The following is a 23,398-nucleotide window of genomic DNA, read 5'->3' as shown; positions in this document are numbered from 1 at the left end:
AGAAGACTACAAAACTGAATATTTCAGTTATGTTTCCTTTAGCAAATATCAATCAGACTAAAGACTAAAGGGTATCCTTTTTTATAGCACTAACCTTTGTGCCTCAAAATTAAAATAAGTAGAGTATCTCCTACTTCTGAGGAGTTAGGTTAATCAATCAAGGATTGATTTTTATGACTGGCTTATGTCATAGTAAGAAGGCCTTTATTCGAACTACAGCTTGTAGAACTAGATATCTTTAGCTGTGTACTTAAAAGCACCTTACATTTGGAACTTAGGAGTAATTTTCAGAGTAAATCACTAATAGGAGCTTCTCAGTAATTCTCTTTTCCCCCCAGCTTTATTGAGATATAATTGACACATAGCATTGTATTAGTTTAAGATACACATTGTGTTGCATTGATATTTTTATGTATTAGTATAATTATCACCATAGCGTTAGCTAACCCTTCAATTGCATCACATAATTACCATTTCTTTTTTTTTTTTTGTGGTGAGAATATTTAAGAGCTATGCTCTTAGCAACCTTCAAGTATATAAATACAATATTATTAACTCTAATCACCATGCATACATTTAATGCCCAAGTTCTTAAGTGGTCCTCCCATTGATACTTATGTTCTGTTTTTAAAATTGATTAATGTTAATTCTTCCTTGTTAGCATAAAATATATATAAACATCTTAAGTATAATTAAGATGTTTAAGTTTTTAGATATTATTGCATAATGTAGAAGTATAGTGTTGTGGTTAAGAGTATAAGGTTTGAGTCAGGATTGGTTTGAATCTGTATTGTCTCACTTACCAGTTAGAAGTGAGATATACATATAAATACCTCTTTGGCACATTGCTTGGCACATAATAGGTATTTGAAAGTTACCTACTATTATTATTATTAACAAGCGCCAAATTAATGTTAATGAAAACATTACATTGATCTTGCTTAGATTTTTCATAGATCTAGGTTTGTGGTTATGATTTTCTTTTTTTTTAAGTTCATTTATTTGAGAGAGAGAGAGGGAGAGAGAGAGCAGGGGTGGAGCAGAGAGAGAGGGAGAGGGAGAGGGATAATCCTAAACAGGCTCTGCACTGTCAGCACAGAGCCTGACATGGGGCTCCATCCCACAACCCTGGGATCATGACCTCAGCCTAAATCAAGAGTTGGATGCCTAACCCACTGAACCACTCAGGCGCCTCTGTGGTTATGATTTTCATATTGGAGAATGTGCATATGTGTCGCAACTCTGTAATCTGGTAAAGTTTTTCCTAGTTCTTATGGTACCATATGGACATCTTCATCATTTTTGAGGTTCTATAAAGAGTACCTACACTTGCTTGTGCTTTGCCATACAAACAAATATGAAAAACACTAAAGAAGATACTGTTTTAGAAGAATTATCAAACATTTATTGTGGATAGTAAGATTATGGTAAGATATTTCTTTCCTTCTTTTTTTTTTTTTTTTTTGAGAGAGGAAGTGCAAATGGGGGAGGGGGAAAGGGAGAGAGCATCTCAAGTAGGCTCTATGCCTGGTGCAGAGCCCCACCCGGGGTTTGACCCCACAACTGTGAAATCATGACCTGAGCCGAAATCAAGAGTTGGATGTTCACCCGACTGAGCCACTCAGGCACCCTCATAAGACATTTCTATTAGAAGCTTTATCTTGTAAAAGATCATGTCCATTTACTTGTCATTTTTAATTTCTATGAAGTGAGACTAGATGTGTTCTCATTTTAATTTCTTTATGGAAGAAAAGGAAAAGGATAGTAATAACACTCATTTTATTTTGTTTTGTTTTGTTTCATTTTATTTCACATAAAATTCCTACTGACTTTTTAGAAATATCTTTATGTAGTGATTATATTCATATTCATTGTGTATAAAATGTAGTGTTGCTGTGTGTGGAACTTTTGCATAAGAGCATTTATTGAAAATAACTTAGTACTCAATTTTAGGTGCTTCATTTTAACAATAAAAATTGCTAACGTTAATTTAGTACTCTCTATTGAATTTATTTTGCAGTAGATATAATTACAATATATTATTATCCTTATTATAGAGATTAAGAAATTGAGGCACAGAGATTAAGTTACTCTCCTTATTTGTAGTGGAGCCAGGATTAGCTCCCAGGCAGCCCGACTCCATCTTCATTCTCACAGTCAATTTACTGTGCTGTATCTCCCTTTAACTACTTACAGGGCATGTGTTAGTTGCAGTCAATAGTTTGCTTTACTTAGAATCTGTAGAGTTTGAGGGATACCTGGGTACCTCAGTCAGTTAAGCATCCCACTCTTGATTTCAGCTCAGGTCATGATATGTCTCATGGTTCATGAGTTTGAGTCCCATGTCAGGCTCTGTGCTGACAGCATGGAGCCTACTTGGGATTCTCTCTCTCCCTCTCTGCCCCTCCCCCACTCGTGTGTGCACTCGCTCTCTCAAAAAAATTTTAAAAAAGAATCTGTAGAGTGTGAAAATCCAACCTTTTTGCTTTAGATTAGTTCTGTTTTGGATAAGCCAACATTATACCATTTCTTCAGAGATATTATCCATTGCCTGTTTTATATTGTGAAAAAGTTACTTCCATAGTGTCTATAAGCATCTCTCCCTTGTCTTCCATTTAAAAATTTGAAATTTATACTTGGGTGAAATAACTTCTGTTCTTCTGTTTGTGAATGTCTCTCTAAAAGGATATGCAGGAAACAGTTTACTGTTAATATTCCCACAATTTACTGGCTCATTATTCTACCAGTTGAAGAGGAGTATAGCATATTCCTCTCAGCATCTGTAACCACATGACTTGATTTCTGATTTTGGCTTTTTGATTAACTAGCTACATGATAATGGGAAAAGTACTTAACTTCTTTAGTCTCTGGTTTCTTCATTTATAAAATGAGGTTGATGGTGATATCTATCTCCTAAGACTGTTATAAGGATTGAATCCATTTATGGTGCTTTGCAAAGTGTCTGGCATGTGACTGCTTATTAAATTTTAGAAGTGATTGTAATCATATTAGTTAGTAGTAATAGTGGTATATTTAGCTTGGCACCAGTGCCCCAAATAATATTTTATGTTTGTTGGTTATGTTTCTAAAATAATCATTTGGGGTTCAGTTCAGTCAGTGGAGCATGTGGCCCTTGATCTCAGGGTTGTAGGTTTGAGCCCCACATTGGGTGTAGAGATGCTTGAAAAAATAGAATCTAAAAACATAATAATAATATTATAATAATAAATAAAAATAATCATTTATTGTAGTTGTCCCCCCAAAATATGATAGCTCTCTTTTCTACATTTTTTCACAGTCTCTACTCTTCTGTGCCATAAAACTTCCAGATTTGGCCAGTTTTTTTTCTGCACGGACTCTCTTTCCTTGAAATCTACTCGCAACTTCTCTTATATTTGTCTGTGTTGTATATTGAGGCTTTCTGGAACTATCATCAGTCAGTGAAAATGGCTCTTCCAGTTAGCAGGCTGTGAGTTGTCTTTGGCTCTTCTGAGGCTTCTTTGTCAGAAATGTGTACACAGCAGAATTTCTGTAAAACTCTGTAAGCTTACATCTATAAAAAAGTACTTTAAATTCTAAAAGAGAGACACTTTTATTTATTTATTTATTTATTCAATATATGAAATTTATTGTCAAATTGGTTTCCATACAACACCCAGTGCTCATCCCAAAAGGTGCCCTCCTCAATACCCATCACCCACCCTCCCCTCCCTCCCACCCCCATCAACCCTCAGTTTGCTCTCAGTTGTTAAGAGTCAGAGAGACACTTGTAAATGCATTTTTCATTACTTTTAAATATACTTAGTTTACAGTCCTTGAATTGTGTTCAAAATGATAAAATAATTTGTATCTCTCTTTTTTTTTTTAATTTAAAAGAGAGACCTCATGTTTTAAAGAAATGAGTTTAGAATGGAGTAAATATTGATTTTAATGTAAACTGACATACATATTAGGGCTTATATGTAATATATAGATATATGTATATATTAGGGCTTAAGGTTAGGCTTGCAGTTTTGAGGTTTCAGACTTGAATAAAATCAAATATAGGTTTTCAGAGCTGTTACATTACAGGGGCAAATAGAACTCAAAGTGATACATGGAGGAAATGAGAAATTGTTTCTTATCTGTACTGTCATACTTGAAACTCTGCAGTGAATGATCATTTTAGAAACAAACTTACCTAAGGATAGGAAAGCTATTCAGTGGCAGACAGTCGTATGCTGTGTTCGCCCTCAGGAAGCAGGGGTAGCTTCTGGTAATACTTTTACCATTACTCCGGCTGCCTTTGGCTTCTCATTGCCTCAGCCATGGAATAGCTCATTATTCAGACGCTGAATGTTATTGCAGAGGAGCTTTCATGAGAAGGCTGATCCGTCGTACAGCTGCAGTGCAATACTTTCAATCTCACTGTGACATTAAAGATGCAATCTTTTATATTGCCTGTATCTAGAATACTGTTAGAAATGAAACATTAAGAAAAGCCTAGAGAATATTTGATCTGTTGTCGTGTTTATGTAAGTGTCCTCTAGATTCTAGGATGGGAGCTATATCTTCTCAATCTTTTTATCCCTAACACCTAGCAAAATGTCTGAATCACAGTAGATGCTTAGTACAGGTCTTTGAGAAGAACAAATTTAACATAATGATTTTGAAGATAGTGGTGACCCCACTATGTCAGATTTGGAACAAGATCACAAAACGTACCAGGAAAAATTCTTGAAGTAAGGGATGTTCCTTCATATTTTGTTTCTAAATTTCATGGAAATAACATAGAAGAGTAAGTTAAAGCTGAAGAGAACTTTGAACTGCTGATGAGGCTGAAATGGTGAAAAACATATTTGCTGCTAAAAAAAAAAAAACCAGAATTCTACTAAAGGTAGTGAACGTGATCAAGACACTTTACAAGGAAACTAAATTCATTTCTTATCCCACCCCACTAAACCCTTAATTTCCTGTCCACTCAGTGCTCCTGGCTTGGGCTCTCACAACTACCCGCTAGTTCAGTGGTTCACTGGAAGAACAAAGCTTAATATAAAGTTGTATCCACAGCTAAGATTTGTTACAGCAAAAGCCACAGTCCAGGGACAGCAAGAAAAAAATATCTATCAGTTATAAGTCATGTACAGGCTCCCAGGTAATCCTTTCTTTGCAAGAGTCACACAAAATGTACTTTTCTCTCTGGATGCAAAACTCAAAGACACATGTGAGATGTCTCTACCCAAGGAATTTTGCTTGAGTCTTAGAGTCTGTAGTTCTCAAAAAGAGCTGATCATACGAGCACCTGCTATGTGACCCGCCATGGTGTACATGCATGTCAGACACCAGGTGCCCATCAGGAACATTCATGTTTGTTTTAAACATGCTGTCATCCTTGTTTAGCTTGGTCCATGGCTTTGCGCATATAGAATAGTATCATTACCCAGTAACTATGTGAATGTTCAGTTGTTTTGTTAGAGTTTGGCCGAGAATTACTGCTATGGTTACAGAGATAAGTAAGAACTAAGGGAATAGACCTGCATTGACTCTTTTCTCACACGTAAAAATTGTAAACCTAGGATTCATACTTGACCTTTGCTTCTTTTTTACCAACATACCTATTGGAAAGAGTCCTGTTGATTAAGAATCCCCAATGTGTCTCGATCCATCCCTTGTCTGCCATTGAGGTTCTTAAATCTGTCTTAATTCACATTTTTACTTTTCTCACCTAAATTAATACAGCTGCATGTAACTGGCTTGGATATTTGTACTTCCTCTTTGCCTCCCAGCAGCTGTCATCCATTGTCTCCAGGACAGCCAGACTGATTTCCCTGCTCAGTTTTCCTCCCCTTTAAGTAAAAAGGAAAGGGGCAGTGGGGGAAGGATGTATTTTGTGTTGGGAACACATAAGAGAGGATAAAAAAGAAACTAAGATTACCTGTGATCCTAGTATGAGAGATCACTATCGATATTTTGGTAAGGCTTTTTAAAGCCTTAGGTCACAGGAGATGAAATACATAGAAATGGAAGCTTACCAGAGTATCAGCTCCTCAAGGTTAGACAGGAATTTTTCTCTGTTTTGTTCATTGATGTGTCCCAACCACCTGGAAGGGTAACATGACACATAATAGGTATTCAACTTAAATACTTATTTAATGAATGAATTCATAAATTCATGAACTTTCAAGACCCAGAACATTGAACATGAAAGCCAGGTAAATCATCATCAAACCTGAAAACCCATTGTCTCTGCTTGAATCCAGATGATTCTTTTCATCTTTTTTTTTCATAGTATTAGAAGTTGAGTTATTTCTCGTTTTAAACAATAAATGTTCTCAATGTTAGTAATTCCACAGCTGCACATCTGTAATCACAAATGATACATTCGGGAGGGATGCAATTTGTTGAGTAGCTTTATTTTGGCTTTGTGTCTGGGCCCTGCATTTGAAATGATCAGCCTCGTAGTGTTTATTTTTCATGAGATGTACTTAATCTGCCCTTTGTCTCATATGTTTGAGAATCCTTGTTTTTTTATTTGCATTTATGAATGGAGAATTAGGTTTTTTTAATAAAGGTAACTGGTATATGTTTTGTCTCTGATGGGATTGGAGGGGAAGCTCCCTTTCTTCCATTGATTTTTCAGGCTCTTGTTACTTCCACTTTGTATACCTCTTGACTCGAGGAGTTTGTGTTGTGAAGAATGGCTTCTACCTCCACTCTAATTTTCTCTGATAGGTGCACTGAGCACTGGATCCATCAGATTTACCAATGTAATTTAATCCCCCCTTTTCTCCCATGAAATTATCAGAATCTTTGCTTTTGATATCACCTTCTAAAATCTTTATGCATTTATAAATTTTTTATTGTATTTTATATTAATTTATTGTCAGTTTGCTTTGGGAACAAAAGAGAAGTATTTGCCCTTGGATGTCATAGTGAAATGAAAGCAAAGTAATATACCGTGTGTATTTTTATATGAGGGTATTCCCTCCCTGCCCTTCTCTAGTACTTATGTATTCTTCTAGAGGAACTTTATAATTATTTTGTCACAAACTTTAAATGCCACTTATTTGACTAGGTATTCATTGCATGAACTACCATACTTTATGCTGCTTACATGTCCATTTCTCTACTAGACCATGCTCTTCTTTGGACCTAGACCAGGTCTTTGAGTCACATTTGCAGAAGTACATTACACATTTGATCCTATGTTTCCCATTTTAAAAATCCTGAAATGACTCTTTATTGTCTTGGAATAAAATCGAGACTCTTTAATATCACCTTTATCTCCCAACCCTGTCACTATATACCTTTTGTTGCTCTAATCATACTGTGAACTATTTATAGCTCTTCAAATTTGCCATTTCTCTTCCATTCACACACACACACACACACACACACACACACACACAGACACAGAGGCAGTTTGTGCACACAAAGATGTATGCACTTCCTTATCCCCATACCCATATACGTCTTCATGGGTGCTCTGTCTTTTCCTAGTTAAACTCAAATGTCTCTCACTTAAGGGCTTTTTATATAAGCTGCTGTGGTACCCTATGCTGTTTACTGTTCTGTCTCCCTTAGACCATGTTCCTAAGTGTGTGGACTGTGTCTTTGATCTCTGCATGCTCAGTCTAAGAATTAATCTTGCTCATGTTCCTATATCATGAAATAAAAGTTAAATTGCTACTTTTCAGCTAGAACAACTATACTTTCCTGTCTTATTTCCTAACAAAATTTTCACTCAGAAAAATAGATGATTTCAGTGCTTATTGGATTAGTTAAGAGACACACTTAAAATACCCTTTTTATTACAATGTTATATTTCTGTAGATTAAAGCTATGCTAGTTTTTGAGCAAGTAATTCTAGAGATAGAATTCATTGGAATGCTTTTTTGCTGAAGAAAGGTTTAGTGAGTAGCCACTTGAGAAAAAGTAAGTAAAATGTATAGTTTTTTTCATGAATGGGAAATCAGGTGGTGATTAAGACGAACAGTCCCATGAAAGAGGTTATCTGTGTGAATGATATCTGTGTTGAGCTGTTTAATACAGAATTACTGGGAATTATGGCCTTTGTGTGTGTGTGTGTGTGTGTGTGTGTGTGTGTGTGTGTGTGTATTGCCTGAAACCTTAATCTTTCCTGTTATATTTATATTTGAACAAGTAATTACTGATGCAAGTAGGATTATGACTTGTAGCAGACAATAAACAGCCTGAGCAGATGGCCTCTTACAAAACACATCTTGTTTCAGCATTAGCATTCCGAAGGTATTTCTAGGCAATGGGAACATTTTGCTCTTTTAAGAAGCTCACTTTTTGTTTCCTTTGAAGTGTTTGTAATTCTTAGAGCCTTAATAAATATTTCAGTAAATAGTAAGCAACTACAGCAGTTCTATTAAGAAGGATTTTATTAACTATTTCTTTGATAAAACCTAAATATGATGGAAGCATCCTTTTCTTTTACTTTTGTGTGAAATATAACATACATATTAAAAGCTCATAAACCATAAGTAATGTTATAATATGCATAAGTATGCACAAAATAATAAGAAATAGAATATTACCTCACTTTTGAATCCCACGCACCTGTATTGCCCTTTTTTAGTCAGATGCTGCCCATCCTGATTAAGGTTACTCCTGTCCTGACTTTGATGGTAATCACTTTGTTTGCTTTACACTTTAGCCACTTATATGGCCATCCATTTAAGATAGTTTAGTTTACTAAACTTTGATTTTTAAATAAATGAAATGATATGTCAGGCATTCTTTTTGTCTAGCTTGTTTTGCTCAACATTATTTTTAGTGTTCATTCATGTTATGTCTAACCGTAGTTCATTCCTGTTTATTATTGTAAAGAAAGCCACTAATGAATATATCACAATTTATCTGATCTGTTCTTGATGGACATATTTTGGGTTTTCCAATCTATTATGAACAATTCCGTTACGAACTTTTTGTACATAACAGTTCTGGTTGGCGTTGTCTTATCGTTAAAAAAATTTTCCAGGTGGTCTTATAGCACCTCATTGCAATTTAAATTTGCATTTCTGTGATTATTAATGAGGCTGAGCACCTTTTTATGTGAATATTGGCCCTTGGAGTTTCCTTTTCTGTGAAATAACCTGTTTATATCTTTATCATATTTTTGTTAAGTTGGATCTTTTTCTCATTTATCTGTAGGCGATCTTTATATAGTTAAAAGTTTTATTTATTTATAGGTTTTATGTAATGCAGATGTCTTCTTTCATTCTTGCTTGCCTTTTTACTCTTTCGTAGTGTCTTGAGGTACTGATGTTCTCAGTTTTCACGTAGCAACATTCTTGTTTAAGGCCACTATTTGTGAGTTGGGTACAAAACCTTATTGAGATATTCTTTTATATCTCTTCTCGGCCTTTTGGCTAAGATCAAGTGGAGATATTCTTTTATATTCTGTTGTAAATGCTTTATAGTTGTGGGTGTTTTTGCATTTAGGCATCGTATTGGGCATTGTTTTAGTATATGGCATGAAGTAGGGGTCCAGTTTTATTCTTTTTTTTATAATCTTTTCATATGACTTGGTTGTCCCAGTCTTGCTTATGACAGAGACTGTTCTTTCCTTTCCACTTTGCAGTGTCATTCATCTTTGTCAGGAATCAAGCATCCATATATGAGGGCAGTATAGCCTTTATACCAAAATTCTACTGAGGCAATAGAACAGAAAATTACAGGTTACTCATTCATGAACATATATGCAAAAATCTTCATCAAAATGTTAGAAAACTAATTGAGCAATATATTGGAAGGTAAAGTTTATCCCAGGAATACAAGGTTGGTTAAGTACAAGAAAATCAACCAGAACAATCTATTGAGATCATCTCAACAGATGCAGAAAAAAAGGTTTGATAAGATTCCATGTCCACTCAGTACATCAATGTATTAAAATTCTTAGGAAACTAGAGCTAAAAATGAATGTTCTAACATGATATATAGTATCTCAAAACACACAAACAAACAAAAAGAAATCTACAGCCAATATCTTGATGAAGCTTTGAAAGCATTTGCTTTAAGTTCAGGAACAGGCCAGAGATAACTGCCATCACCTCTTCAATTTAATACTGTAAAGAAGATCCCAGTACAGCAAGGCAATAAAAAGAAAGCTATAAGAATTGGAAATGAAGAGAGAAAACTATCCTTACTCATTAACAATATGTTTGCAAATATGAACTTCAGAAATAAACTATAAATAATTCCAATAATAAAATTATCAAGGTGCTGAATACACAATTAATACATAAAAATCCATTTTATAAGGAACATAAAATACTTAGACATTAAAAATTAAAATATATCAAAGTATATTGTTAATATTTCTAGACTCCCAGACAATGCAAGGACATTAAGTCACTTTTAATGGAAAATTCACCCAGGGGATGAATATCCCCCAGTAAACACTGTGCATGAGTCATGAGTCAGCTGTTTTAACTTCTTCCCCAGTCTACCTTCTGACCTTGGTCACTATCTCATTGCCTTACATTTCTGTAACATTCTGTATCTGTAACATTATAACATTTTCTGGAATAATTTCTGCTAAGAATAAGCCTGTAAAGACCCTAACAACCCTACCATGATTTGAACCATCCTGTACAAAGTTTGTTAATAACTCCTCAATGAAGACCTCATCTAATTCCTCCACTGTTTTTCAAAAGCCATTTAAACTACTTTTCTCAGTGAGCTGGTGTTTGTTTCTTCCATCTTTTTTTTCTCTTACTGATGCTCCCTTTCTTTTGTGTATGTCAAGAACATCAGGCAATCCCATTCTTGGTAATTAAATAAGGTAATCACATACTCCCTCTTGATTACATATCAAGGTTACATAAAATGGTCAAGAATGAAGAGTCACTGAGTCCCACATCTATCATCATCTCTGTCAATAGCATTCAATTATATTGTTTTTGCAAAGCCAGTCTAAGTTTATTTGCACTCACAGTTTTCCTTCTGCTCTAGAGGACTATCTGTGCATTGGGAAGAGGGCAGAGCAGTTACCCTCTTGGAGGTAAGCACAGTTGTAGACCAGTTTTCACCCAGTTTATTTGTTGCCTGTTGTAGCACCTGTTCGTTGCCACATAGGGATGGATCTATCATCAACCCAAGTAATTATACTCTGTTGTATGTAAAATAAGTGATGCATCCTTCTGATTGTCCATGCCAATAATGATTCACCAGGCTTTTCTGGTATGTGTTTGTGAAATACCAGACAAGAAATACGCTATTTCTTTCACAGAATACTCTCAGCACTCAGGCGTTCTCTGACCTTGACCTCCGCCTACCTATAGTATCTTTGGGATAACTTATAGCCTTAAGTTCATTACTTTCTTAGTGGATATTTCATCTCCCCAGAGTAGCCATATAAGCACAAGAAGGCCTTCCAGTGAGAGGAAAAACTGTTCTTATATTTTTTTCTCTTGCCATTATCTCTTCCCTAAAAGGATTGGCATTTATCAAACATGCTAGTAACAGCTAGACAATAGAAGTTTTCACTATCTTCCCCTCTGCCTACTGATCCCTGTCAGGCTAGTGGCCAGTTTGTCAGAGTCTTAAGTTTTCCCATTTCAGACCAAAGAGGTCTAGGTAACCATCCCAGGACTATATCCTCCTGGGTTTTTTTTTGTTTTGTTTTTTTTTTTAGTCTCCTCCTTTTTCTGGCTTTAAAAAGTACCCTAAGCCTTTGTGATTCATGGATCTGTATGAGAGTCCTCCTAATAACATCACCCTGAGCTAACAGATTTTCCAGTCAGACTCCCACAAACCTGATTACCCAGGGATGTTACCCAGTATTAAGCTTCATTAATAATTTCAAAGACATTGGCAATCAAGAGATTCACAAGTAGGGAGCGATCTGGTACATGGAGAGGAGCCTCTTACTTAAAGACCATGTCTACTCTGGGTGACAGAGTACATGCCTGACACAGAGAAGGAAAGACCTAAGCAGCCGCCTTTATCTTTAATGTCCCAGACTTCTCCCTAATTACTCTGGACCATTTAATTGCCCCTATTTTTAAAATTGTGTGTAAAGCTTGACCTTGGATAAAATCTGTGGGTTCATGTGAGTTAGATTTCACAGTCTGATCCTTTGTATTCACTCACCCATATATGTCCGTCCTCTTTTCTTATTCCTTCATATTTCACTATCTTGGATCATTTTCCTTCTTCCTGAACTAATTCTTTAACATTTTTTTCATTGTGCATTTATGGCCATAGCCAAACAACAATGATGTTATTTCATTCGAAAATGTATTTTGCTCTGTCTTGGAGGTGTTTTTCTCTGCATGGAGACCTTAGGTTGGTGGTGATAATGCACTAATATGGAAGTCAATAAACTTTAGCCATGGACCAGCCATTTGTTTTGTAAATAAAGTTAGGACACAGCCATACCCTTTTGTATACATATTGTCTATGGCTGTTCTCATCCAGCAATAGCATTTGAATAGTTGCAGCAGAAACCATATGGTCTGCAAGTCTAAAATATTTATTATTTGGCAGTTTAATAAAAAGTTTGCCCACCTTTGCTCTTTGGTAATATCATTTCATTGCCTTCTGGCTTCTGCTTTGGTTATTAAGAAGTCACCTGTCACAGTAATTGTTATTTTATTGGAAGTAATCTGTCTTTGTTGAAGGCTTTTTCTTTGTTTGATTTTTTTGGAGTTGTACATTATGTAATATATGGATCTAAAAAAAATAGTCTTTTGGAGATTCTTTGGATTTGCCTGTGGCTTCATTCTTTTTATCAGTTCTGGAAAATTCTCATCCTTTATCTCTTCAAATATTTTTCTGTTCCTTTTATTTCTTCTCTTTCTGCAACCTCATTTAATTCTATTCTAGATGTTCTCATTATTCTTTGTCCAGCTATGCTTCTGTAGTGTTTTTTTTTTCTTGAAGTTTATTTATTTTGAGAGAGGGAGGGAGAGAGCCAGTGGGGGAGGGGGAGTGAAAAAAGGAGAATCTCAAGCAGGCTCCATGCTGTCAGTGCAGAGCCTATGTGGGGCTCAAACTCATGAGACCACGAGATCATGACCCAAGCCGAAATCAAGAGTCAGACACTTAACTGACTGAGCCACCCAGGCGCCCCTCTGTAGTGTTCTAAAGCAAGTGTTGGCTTGCTTTTTCTGTAAATGGCCAAATAGTAAATATTTTAAACTTTGTGGGACATCTGTGGTCTTTGTCACTTGTGCTGCTGATGCTTCCTCTTTCTTTACAGTGCTTAAGCCCTCAGACTGCACAAAAATGGTCATAGGCTAGAGAAAAAGGCCATAATTTTCCAATCCTTGTTCTAAAAATCCAGTTAAAGGAGATCATTAGACCAGATAAAAAGTAAGACCCATCTGTTTTTTGTCTTCAAAAAAATCCAGTCTAAATATAAAAATACCATAGGCTGAAAGTAAAAGAATGGAGAAAGATATGTTACGAAAACACAAAATCATTTAAAAAGTTGAAGTGAATATATAAATATCATACAAAGGAAACATTATCAGGAATAAAGAAGGATATTTCATAATTATAAAGGAATCAAATAATCAAGAATATATAATAATACTAAACCTATAATCATCTAATAAAGTCTTTAGAATACAGGAAGCAAAAACAGAAATTAAAGGGGAAATAGACAAGTTTATAATCATGCTAGGAGATATCAATACTTTTCTGTCAATAATTGGTAAAACAAGTTAGATACAAAATTAATAGCAGTATGGAAGACCTAATTGACATTTATATAACACTTTATCCAAAAATAGCACTTTTTAAGTGTACATAGAATATTCATCAAGATAGATTACTTGTAGGACAATAAAAGAAGTCTCAGTAAGTTGAAAAATATTTAAACCTTACAGACAGAGCTTCTGAGCTTACTGAAATTAAATTATAAATCCATAACAAAGATATCTGGTATATTCCAAAATATTCAGCAAATAACATACTTCTGAGTAACCCATGGTTGAAAGAAGAAGTAACAAGGGAAAGATTTTAGAAAATATTTTGAACTGAACTAAAAGCACAGTGTATCAAAATTTGTGGTAAACAGCTAATGCCATACTCAGAAGGAAATCTAAAGGTTTTTTTTAATATGAAATTTACTATCAAATTGGTTTCCATACAACACCTGGTGCTCATCCCAACAGGTGCCCTCCTCAGTGCCCATCACTGACTTTCCTCTCCCTCCCACCCCCCATCAACCCTCAGTTTATTCTCAGTTTTTAAGAGTCTCTTATGGTTTTAAATGCTTATGTTGGGAAACAAACAAACAAACATTTAAAATCCATGACCCATTGCTTGGGTGGCTCTGTTTGTTAACTGGCCGACTTCAGGTCAGGTCATGATCTAGTGGTCTGTGAGTTCGAGCCCCACGTGGGGCTCTGTGCTGACCGCTCAGAGCCTGGAGCCTGCTTCCGATTCTGTGTCTCCCTCTCTCTCTGTCGCTTCCCTGCTTCTCTCTCTGTCTCTCTCAAAAATAATAAACATTAAAAATATATAAATAAATAAAATCCATGACCCAAGCTTCCATCTTAAGATATGGTAGAGGAGCACCTGGGTGGCTCGGTTGAGTGTCTGACTCTTGATTTCAGTGTAGGTCATGATCCCAGGATTATGGGATCAAGCCCTGTGTCAGGGTCCGCACTGAGCATGGAGTCTGCTTAAGATTTTCTCTTCCTCTGCCTTTTTCCCCTGCTCATGCACACTCTTGTGCTCTCCCTGTCTCTCTCTCTCTAAAATAAAAAAAACTTTTAAAATTTTTGAAAAGATATGGTAGAGAAAAAGAAAAGTTAAATGTACCTGAGAAAAAAGGTAAAGAACAGAAATCAGTGCAGTACAAAACAATAGAGAAAATTAATGAAATGAATACAAAGTTAATTTAAAAAAGAATTGATAAACTTTTAACTAGAATTAACAAGAAAAGGGAAGATACAAATTACCAATATTAGGATTGAAGGGGAAATCTCTACAGATCCTATAGATAAAAAGAATAATAGAGGAATATTATGAACACCTTTATGCCAATAAATATGACAGTTTAAAATGGAGAAATTGTCTGAAAAATGAAAGTTATCAAAATTGATTAAAGAAAAACTAGAAATTCTGAATATCTCTAGATCTAGTAAAGAAAATGAGTTGGTAGTTATAATCCTTCCCACAAATTAAACTCCAGTCTCAAATAACAAACATAACATTTAATGAAGAAGTAATACTAAACTGTTAGAAGTGGACAGAATCTTTTGCAACATATTTTATAAGGCTGGCATCACAGTGATACTAAAGCTGAACAGAGTTTCCAAGAAAAGTAAACCACAGACCAGTATGAACATAGATGGAAACATTTTTTAATTGAAAAAGCTAATATACAATATTACATTAGTTTCAGGTGGACAACTTAGTGATTTATATACATTATAAAATAATCACATTAGACATTTATATACATTACAAAATAATCAGCATGGTAAGTCTAGGAGGTGGAAATATTTTAAATAAAAAAATTAGCAAATGGAATCTAGTAATATATAAATAGGATAATAAGCTATGACCAAGTGAAGTTAATCCTAGAAAGGCAAGATAGGCATAATATTTGAAAATTAGTATAATTTATCATATTAACAGAAAAGAAAAGAAAACTAGAGAATCATCTTAATAGATGCAGAAAAACTATTTGTCAGAATTTGAAAATCATTCATAAGGAAAACTCAGCAAACTAGGAAAGAAGGGAGCTTTCTCACCTGGTAAAGATAAGTAGTGTCATATTTAATAATAGTTAATGAGTGTTTTCCCCCTATAATTGGAAGCAAAACAAGGGATGTCCACTCCCACCACTTCTATTCACTGTTGTCTTAGGGAATCTAATGAGTGCGATAAACCAAGAAAGGGAAATAAAAGATGTGAAGGAAGTAAAACTGTCATTACTTCCAGATGACATGATCATGTACATGTAAAGTCCTAAGAAATCTATAAAATAAATCACTATATTGCACACCTGAAACTAATACAATACTGTGTTAACTATAAAAAGAAATGAGTAAAATATATATTTTTTAAAGACATCTATAAAATAGCCATTAAAACTGCTAAAACTAAAACCTTTACCGCAGTCATGGGATTTAAGGTCAAAACATGAAAATTAATTATACTTCTTTTTATTAGTAGCCACAAACAACTAGAAATTGAAACTTAAAAAATATACACTGTTTAGAATACAACCAAAATCATCAAACATGTAGGAATAAATTTAACAAAGTATGTCTAAGATATCAACACTGAAAAGTACATTACATTACCAAGAGCTGATGCTAAAATTTATATAGAAGCACAAATGACCCAGAATAGCCAAAAGAATTTTCTTAAGGAAGAATAAAGTTGAAAGATGTACACTGTCAGATTTTATTACTTAATGAAAAGCTATAGTAATCAAGAAAGTGTTGTATTGGCATAAGGATGCTTATCTAAATGGTGGGGCGGAATTGAAAGTCCAGAAATAAACCTACACATATATGGTTAATTGATTTTTGACAAGGATACCAAAATAATCCTATGGGTTAGTGATACTTTTTCTTCAAGAAAGTTGAAACTATCCCTTGTGGGAGATTTCCAACACCATATCAATAGGTATTGATATGGGGAAAAAATGAAAATGATAGCATATGGAAAAATTAACTCAAATGGAAACAAAAATGTTAAAAGAAAATACAGGTGAAAAGATTTGGTGAAGGCAAAAATGAACCACAAAAGAAAAAAAAAATGGTTAATTGGTCATCATCAAAATCCAAAACCAGCTCTTCAAAATATGCCATTAAAAAATGAAAAAGCCTGGGGCGTCTGGGTGGCTCAGTCAGTTAAGCGCCAACTTCGGCTCAGGTCATGATCTCCCAGTTCATGAGTTTGAGCCTCCATTGGGCTGTGTGCTAACAGCACAGAGCCTGGAGCCTGTTTCGGATCCTGTGACTCCTCTCTCGCTCTCTGCCCCTCCCCCGCTCACACGCACTCTCTCTCTCTCTCTCAAAAATAAAACATAAAATTTTTTTAAAAAATGAAAAAGCCACAGTATGGTAGAAATTATTCACTATGAATGTATCTCACAGAGTTTTTATCTAGAATATGTCAAGAACTCTTAAAATTCAATAATAAGAATACAGCAGATCCAATTTTTTAAATGGGCAAAAAATTGGAACAACAGGTGATGTGGGAATATGACCAATAAGCACATGAAAAAAATGCTTGGTCATTAGAAAAATGCAGTTGGTAACCATGAGATCTCATCACACAGATAAAATCTAAAAGCTTAATAATACTAAGTGCTGACAAGGATGTGACACAGTAAGAATGTACATATATATTGCTGGCGGAATTTAAAAATTTATATGTACTTTGTAAAACAGATTGACAGTTTCTTTAAAAGCTACATAGACACTTTCATTTGACGGAACAATTTTACTTGTACCCAATGTTTGTGGTAGCATTATTCATTATAGCCCAAAGCTGGAAATAATCCAGAGTTCCATCCACGTGTGGATAAACAAAATTGTTTTATCCATGCAGTGGAATACTACTTAGCAACAATAAAGAATGAACTACTGGTATACACAAAAGTATGCATGAATCTAAGAAGTATGTTTATTGAAAGAAACCAGACACAGAAAGGTACATTTGCTATGATTCCATTTATATGAGACTCTACAAAACACAAATCTAATATGTAGTGAAAGAAAGAAAATCAGTGGTTGCTTCTTCAGGATGATTTTCTGGGAAGGGGGTGCTAATGAATATTTTTGAGGAGATAGAAATGTTCTATATATTGATGATAGTGATCGTTCAAGTATCTATGTTTTAAAATTCAACAAAATTTACCCTTAGAATGAATGCATTTAATTTTATGTAAATATGTCAATGAGTTTGAGGAAAGACCCTATCCTTTGTTAGCAGAAAAAATCCTTTGTAATTGAGATGTACATCCTCTGAGGATTGAGAGCTTATTTATTTAACTAGATAACAACTTTGTAGTTTGCTTTTAGCTTTTTAAAATAATCTCCTTAACTCTGTTGTTTATTTCAAATTGCAAAAGGAGGATGAAAAATATATGCTAGTCTTAGATCGAGCATATAAAAATACCTAATGAATATCACTCGACAAGGTTAAATAATTTAAGATTGTAGTAGATATTCAGGTTTTATGCAGCATATATTTTGAGAAAATATGTGCTGAGGATGTATGTGCTGCTTTCACAAATCCTTGATTCTCATAATAGGCTATGAAGTAGAGCAAGTATCATCCTCTTTTACACGTGAGCACACAGGCTTGGGGAGATTATGATAGAATTTGGTGAAGATTGCCTAGTGCTTGCTTCGGCAGCACATATACTAAAATTGGTGAAGACCACTTAGCTGACAATTACTAGAGGATCTGGAGTTCAGAGAAAGAGCTTTTGGCTCCTAGTTCTTTCTGCACTGTGACACACTACTTGCCTTTAAAATATACTTTTGTCGTCTGGTTTATACGTCTCTCTCCTCCCCTCCCTTAAAAAAAACACAGTAATTTTATTGACATGTCTTCTTGATAAAATTCAAATTTCCTTTCAGGCTATAGTTTTAAATATTTGTTCAGAGTATTGCCATATTAATCAGAAACATTCTTGGACATTCATGTAGTGATCAAAAGTAATTCTAATGCCCAGGGAATAACCAAACTTTGAATATGAAACAAAGTTTGAATACGAATAGTTGCCAAGAAATTATGTAATTTGACTAGTTTTCTGAATCTGTTTAATGTACTAATTTAATTCATTGTGATAATTTTCAGACTAAATAAACTTGAAGATACTGTTATACTAATTAAAGGAAAGATTGAAGAAGTTTGCCTTCCTGTAGAAAAAGTGGATGTTATTATATCTGAGTGGATGGTAAGCGTTTGCAGAAAAAACTACTTTTATTGGTTTTAAAAAAAAGAAAACAGGGAGGAAGTAGTTTTTCTGCATTAAATTCTGTTTGACAACTGGCAGAGTGGTGGGATTATTTTAAAAACAGCTACAATCTTTTTATGGTAGTTTATTCTGATACGGCACTTGTTTACTGACCATTCATAATCTTTTTAAAAAGAGAAAATTAGCTTCTTTACTTGTAAAATCATTATAAAGAATTATTGTTTTTCTACTTTCTAAATTTGTAAAGACGTGATATGTTTGCTAAAAAGCCTCTGAGGACTAGTAATAACTTGTGCTGTTTCATCAAAATTAACAAGATGTTGCCACTATTGCTGTCATACTGAATGTGCTTTCTTATGTCTGGTCATGTAATCAGTGTTCTTTATCACAAAAAATAGAACTTATTAGCATTATTAAGATAATAATATCAAGATACGTCATATAGCTTTAGAATTTGCTTTTGAAATTGTAAGTTAAGCACAGAATGTTTATTTTTAAAGGTATATAAAGTGAAACTAATGGTATTTAACAGGTGATTTGACTTGTTGATATGCCAATTTGATGAAGACAAGTTAGTATTTATAGATAAAGATTTCCTAACCATTTGGAGAGGTTTTAAGACTTAAAAATTATATGATACATATATTTTCACTAAATCAATTTATCTAAAAATTTTGAAAAGAATTCATTTTGATTTATAATTATGTATAAATTTTGAATAAACAGTAACAATTATAGCAATATTTTAGCAGGAATTTCGGGGAGCTTTTGAAATGTGCAGATTTAATGTATTAGTAAATTTCACTCGAGTCAGTGATGGTCACTGTTGTTGGTAGTTACTCTTTTGTACATGAAAAAGTATATTAATTTTTTTATCCTAGCATTGGCTTTTAATAATTCTTTTTTTTTTTTTTAACATTTATTTATTTTTGAGAGACAGAGACAGAGCATGAGCAGAGGAGGGGCAGAGAGAGAGGGAGACACAGAATCTGGAAGCGGTCTTCAGGCTCCAAGCTGTCAGCACCGAGCTGGGCTCGACACAGGGCTCGAACTCACGAATCGTGAGATCATGACCTGAGCCAAAGTCGGACACTTAACCGACTGAGCCACCTAGACGCCCCGGCTTTTAATAATTCTTAATCATAGTGTCTTATAGTAAAGGATTTGTATCAACACTGATTTTTTTTAATGAATCGAATAAAAAGGTATGGATTTAGTTCATATAATTAAAAATCCAAGGTGTGCTAGGGCTTGGATGGCTCAGTGGGTTGTGTCCAACTCTTGATTTCTGCTCACATCTTGATCAAGCCCTTGAAGGTGCTCTGCACTGAATGTGGAGCCTACTTAAGATCCTCTCCCTCTGCCCCTTCCCCACTCGTGCTTGCTTTCTCTTCTCTTTCTCTCTCTCTCTCAAATAAATTAAACCTCAAGGTATAGAATACAAAAATATTTTAAAACATAAATAAAAACCCAGCATCTCTTTAAGGATAACAAAAAGGTTCTTTGGAGAAAGCACATTAGAGACAGTTACACAGCAATAATTTAAAATACTGTATACTAAATGTTGGCTGACATCCTTATTTTTCCAAGGACCATTTTATTTTTCTTAGAAAATGCATCTCTTAAATTATTCTAAATTAGGCTATAAGCAAACTAAAAGACAGACTTTACTAAAATTCTTGTCCCCTCAGTTGAACATTTTTTATATATCTGGCTATAACTATTTGAATAATTCTTGCCCTACCTAGCAGAATTTTAGTTATAGATACTGATATTCTAGGGATTTTCATTTTAAAATCTGAAAAGATGATCTAGAAATATTAATATTCAGTTAAAATCTTAGAGCCTGTTGGCATAATAACAAAAAATTGGCTTGACTGAGTGAACTTATAAGATCGTCACATTTACAATATGAATTTTCTTGAAAAGGTATACTGGTCTTGGACTTGTTTGCCCTCAGATGCATTTTACACTCTTCTCTTGCTTGCTTCTGTACTGAATGAGGACTAACACTGCAGGCCGCAGTTTCTAGGCTTCAGGGACAGCTGTCTTCCACAGTGTTTGGGAAACATGGAAGATTTCAGAAAGGGAGAAGCCAGGGCATTTCTCTGCTTCTGTTCGCCTCTAGTTATATTGCTGACAGAAGCTATTTCTCTTGTGACTTCAATTCCCACTGGACAAGTATGTCATAATCCCAGTGTCCACTGTATGACTCACCCTGGACTCTTGCAGCACTGCTTTTTCCTTCCATCTCTCTAGCCTAGGAGTGTTAGTTATTTCCTGGTGTCATTGATGTCCATTTGTCTCACTTCCTTCTTGATGACTTCGTTTGTGTAACCAACTTCCTGCGTTAATTTTTCTCTATTTTCATAGCCTGTGGTTTCTGCTCTCCTAGACTCTAATTGATGTAAAGGGTACCTTTCATTTGGAAGATTGGTCAGGTGTAATCTCTTTGTGTTTGTAACACAAATAATAGTCAGTCAATAGAACCTAAAATGTAAGCCAGTTGTTTGGGACCACTTGCTTTCAGAAGCCCTTCACTCAGGGAAGTAAATCAGTGTATTCAGGAAATGTTAATTAAGTAAGAACTTTCCTTATTCCTCTTCACAACGGTGTAACTTGAGTTTGCATTATCGTACTGTCTACCCTCCTTTTAAGCATCAGTGGAACTGAAGTCTAGCAGATTGTGTTAATTGCATTGGGTGGAGCATTAGACACTAATTTACGGCAGTTATTCTAAGGCAATCAACTTTGGACGGCCTTATTTCTCTAGTGAGATTTGCATTAAGCTTTTTAAGTAGGCTTGTGCTGGAAAGTTTTGAGACAACTTTGTGGATTGGCAGTATCATTTATAGTACCTTCTAAATCCTGTGAACTCCCTCCTAACTTGGGTACTTCTAATAGGATTTCTGAGTTGAGTAGCTGGAAAATTCCAAGTATGTAATGAAACAAGGAGCGGGTATGCTTTCTAAAATATCCAGCATTTTTCACATATTCCTACTTGGGCTGAAATGAGGGGCAAATGGTAAATGGCTGACTGTTTTAAATGCATTTTAAAGCCACATTTTCATGAACCAGCATTTTAAAATTAAAATATACTGCATAGAACCCTGTCTTTGATTTTTTTTCTTACATATAGTGGTAAGGATGCAAAAATCTAGAAAAAAACACAATTTTGAGCCACAGCTTACATTTTTTTGTCCATTTTTAAAAGTATTTTCAACAAGGATGGACAAAAAAGGAGTATACCCTACATAGTTGGGCACAGATGTTTAATGGACTTGTAATGCAGTATGGCACCGTAGGCATCCTGTATTGCAGAAATGTCCATCTGTTCTCTTCTGTGGTCCACTAAGTATTCCACGTTAATCTAGATATGCTTTTTGTCTACAGCTATTCATGAACTTTGCCTTTATTTTGGAAGATGTTCTTAGTTAAGAATGTAATTTTAAAAGCCAGGTCATTGCTGTTGGCATATTATTTAGTAAACTATCACTTGCCTCTTATGTTTATGAATTTCCAGATTTAGGCTTCCCTTGAATTTTACATTTTCATTTTTATTGAATGGGATTTCTATTTGATAAAATTATTAGTTAAATAACTGATATTAAGTAAATATCATTTAAATCAGTTTAATCTCCACAAAATGTTAATATTTATTCTTATGAGTATCTCTTTTCATTTTTCATGGTTTACTGTACCTATAGAGCCATTCATTGTGACATCTTATTTCTGACTGCCTAATAAAACTGTTCAAAGTGGGGTGCCTGGATGGCTCACTCAGTTAAGCGTCTGACTTCAGCTCAGGTCATGATCTCACTGTTGGTCAGCTCGACCCCCACATCAGCTCTCTGCTGTCAGCACGGAGCCCGCTTTGGATCATCACTTTCCCTCTCTCTCTGCCCTATCCCCACATGCTTGCTCTCTGTCTCTCTGTCTCTCAAAAATAAACTTAAAAAAAAAAAAAAAAAAACTATTCAAAGTAAACGTCCCCAATTCTGTGCTACAAACCAGTTAAGCCAGATTGATTCATTTGGTGTTGCTGTTTTCCATCTATGTTTTCATTATGACCTCCTTAGGAATACATAGATAAGATCCTCACATCATATGGTACTGTTGCCTATGATGATTCTTGTTTGCACCTTTGTTTTTTTCTGTCATCAGGATTATCAGCAGAATTACACATTAGGTGAACTTTATATTTCATTGTCATGATCATTCATGACATACATTCAAATTGTCTGAAGTCCCTTGTAATGTTTCTATCTAGGCCTGCTTTTCACAGAAGCTACCTAAAATTTCTCCTTCTTGCATTTGTCCTTGAAATTTAAAGAGTTAACTTCCCTCCCTTCACCAGCATGAGTGTATCTGTGTGATATGCATTCCCAAACCTACACCCATGTGATGGGATATCTTTTATTCATATTTAATACTCTTTATAGTTGATGAATAGCGTTTCAGGATATCATTTAGAAAACATGGCTG

The 23,398-nt window shown here is 34.7% G+C and overlaps 1 protein-coding gene across 1 annotated transcript in view; it reads left to right on the top strand.

Moving 5' to 3' along the window:
• The window catches only part of PRMT3 (protein arginine methyltransferase 3), a 134,573-nt gene that overhangs the window by 29,946 nt on the left and 81,229 nt on the right, over positions 1–23,398 (top strand). Inside the window, exon 10 of the mRNA XM_049649320.1 lies at positions 18,793–18,892. Coding sequence (XP_049505277.1) covers positions 18,793–18,892 — 100 coding nt within the window. The remainder of the gene's footprint in view (positions 1–18,792; positions 18,893–23,398) is intronic.

The sequence above is a fragment of the Panthera uncia genome, chromosome D1 (genome assembly GCF_023721935.1).
Source record: "Panthera uncia isolate 11264 chromosome D1, Puncia_PCG_1.0, whole genome shotgun sequence".
Taxonomy (NCBI): domain Eukaryota; kingdom Metazoa; phylum Chordata; class Mammalia; order Carnivora; family Felidae; genus Panthera; species Panthera uncia.
The sequence above is the reverse complement of the archived record's forward strand: the minus strand, read 5'-3'. Positions and strand labels throughout refer to the sequence as shown.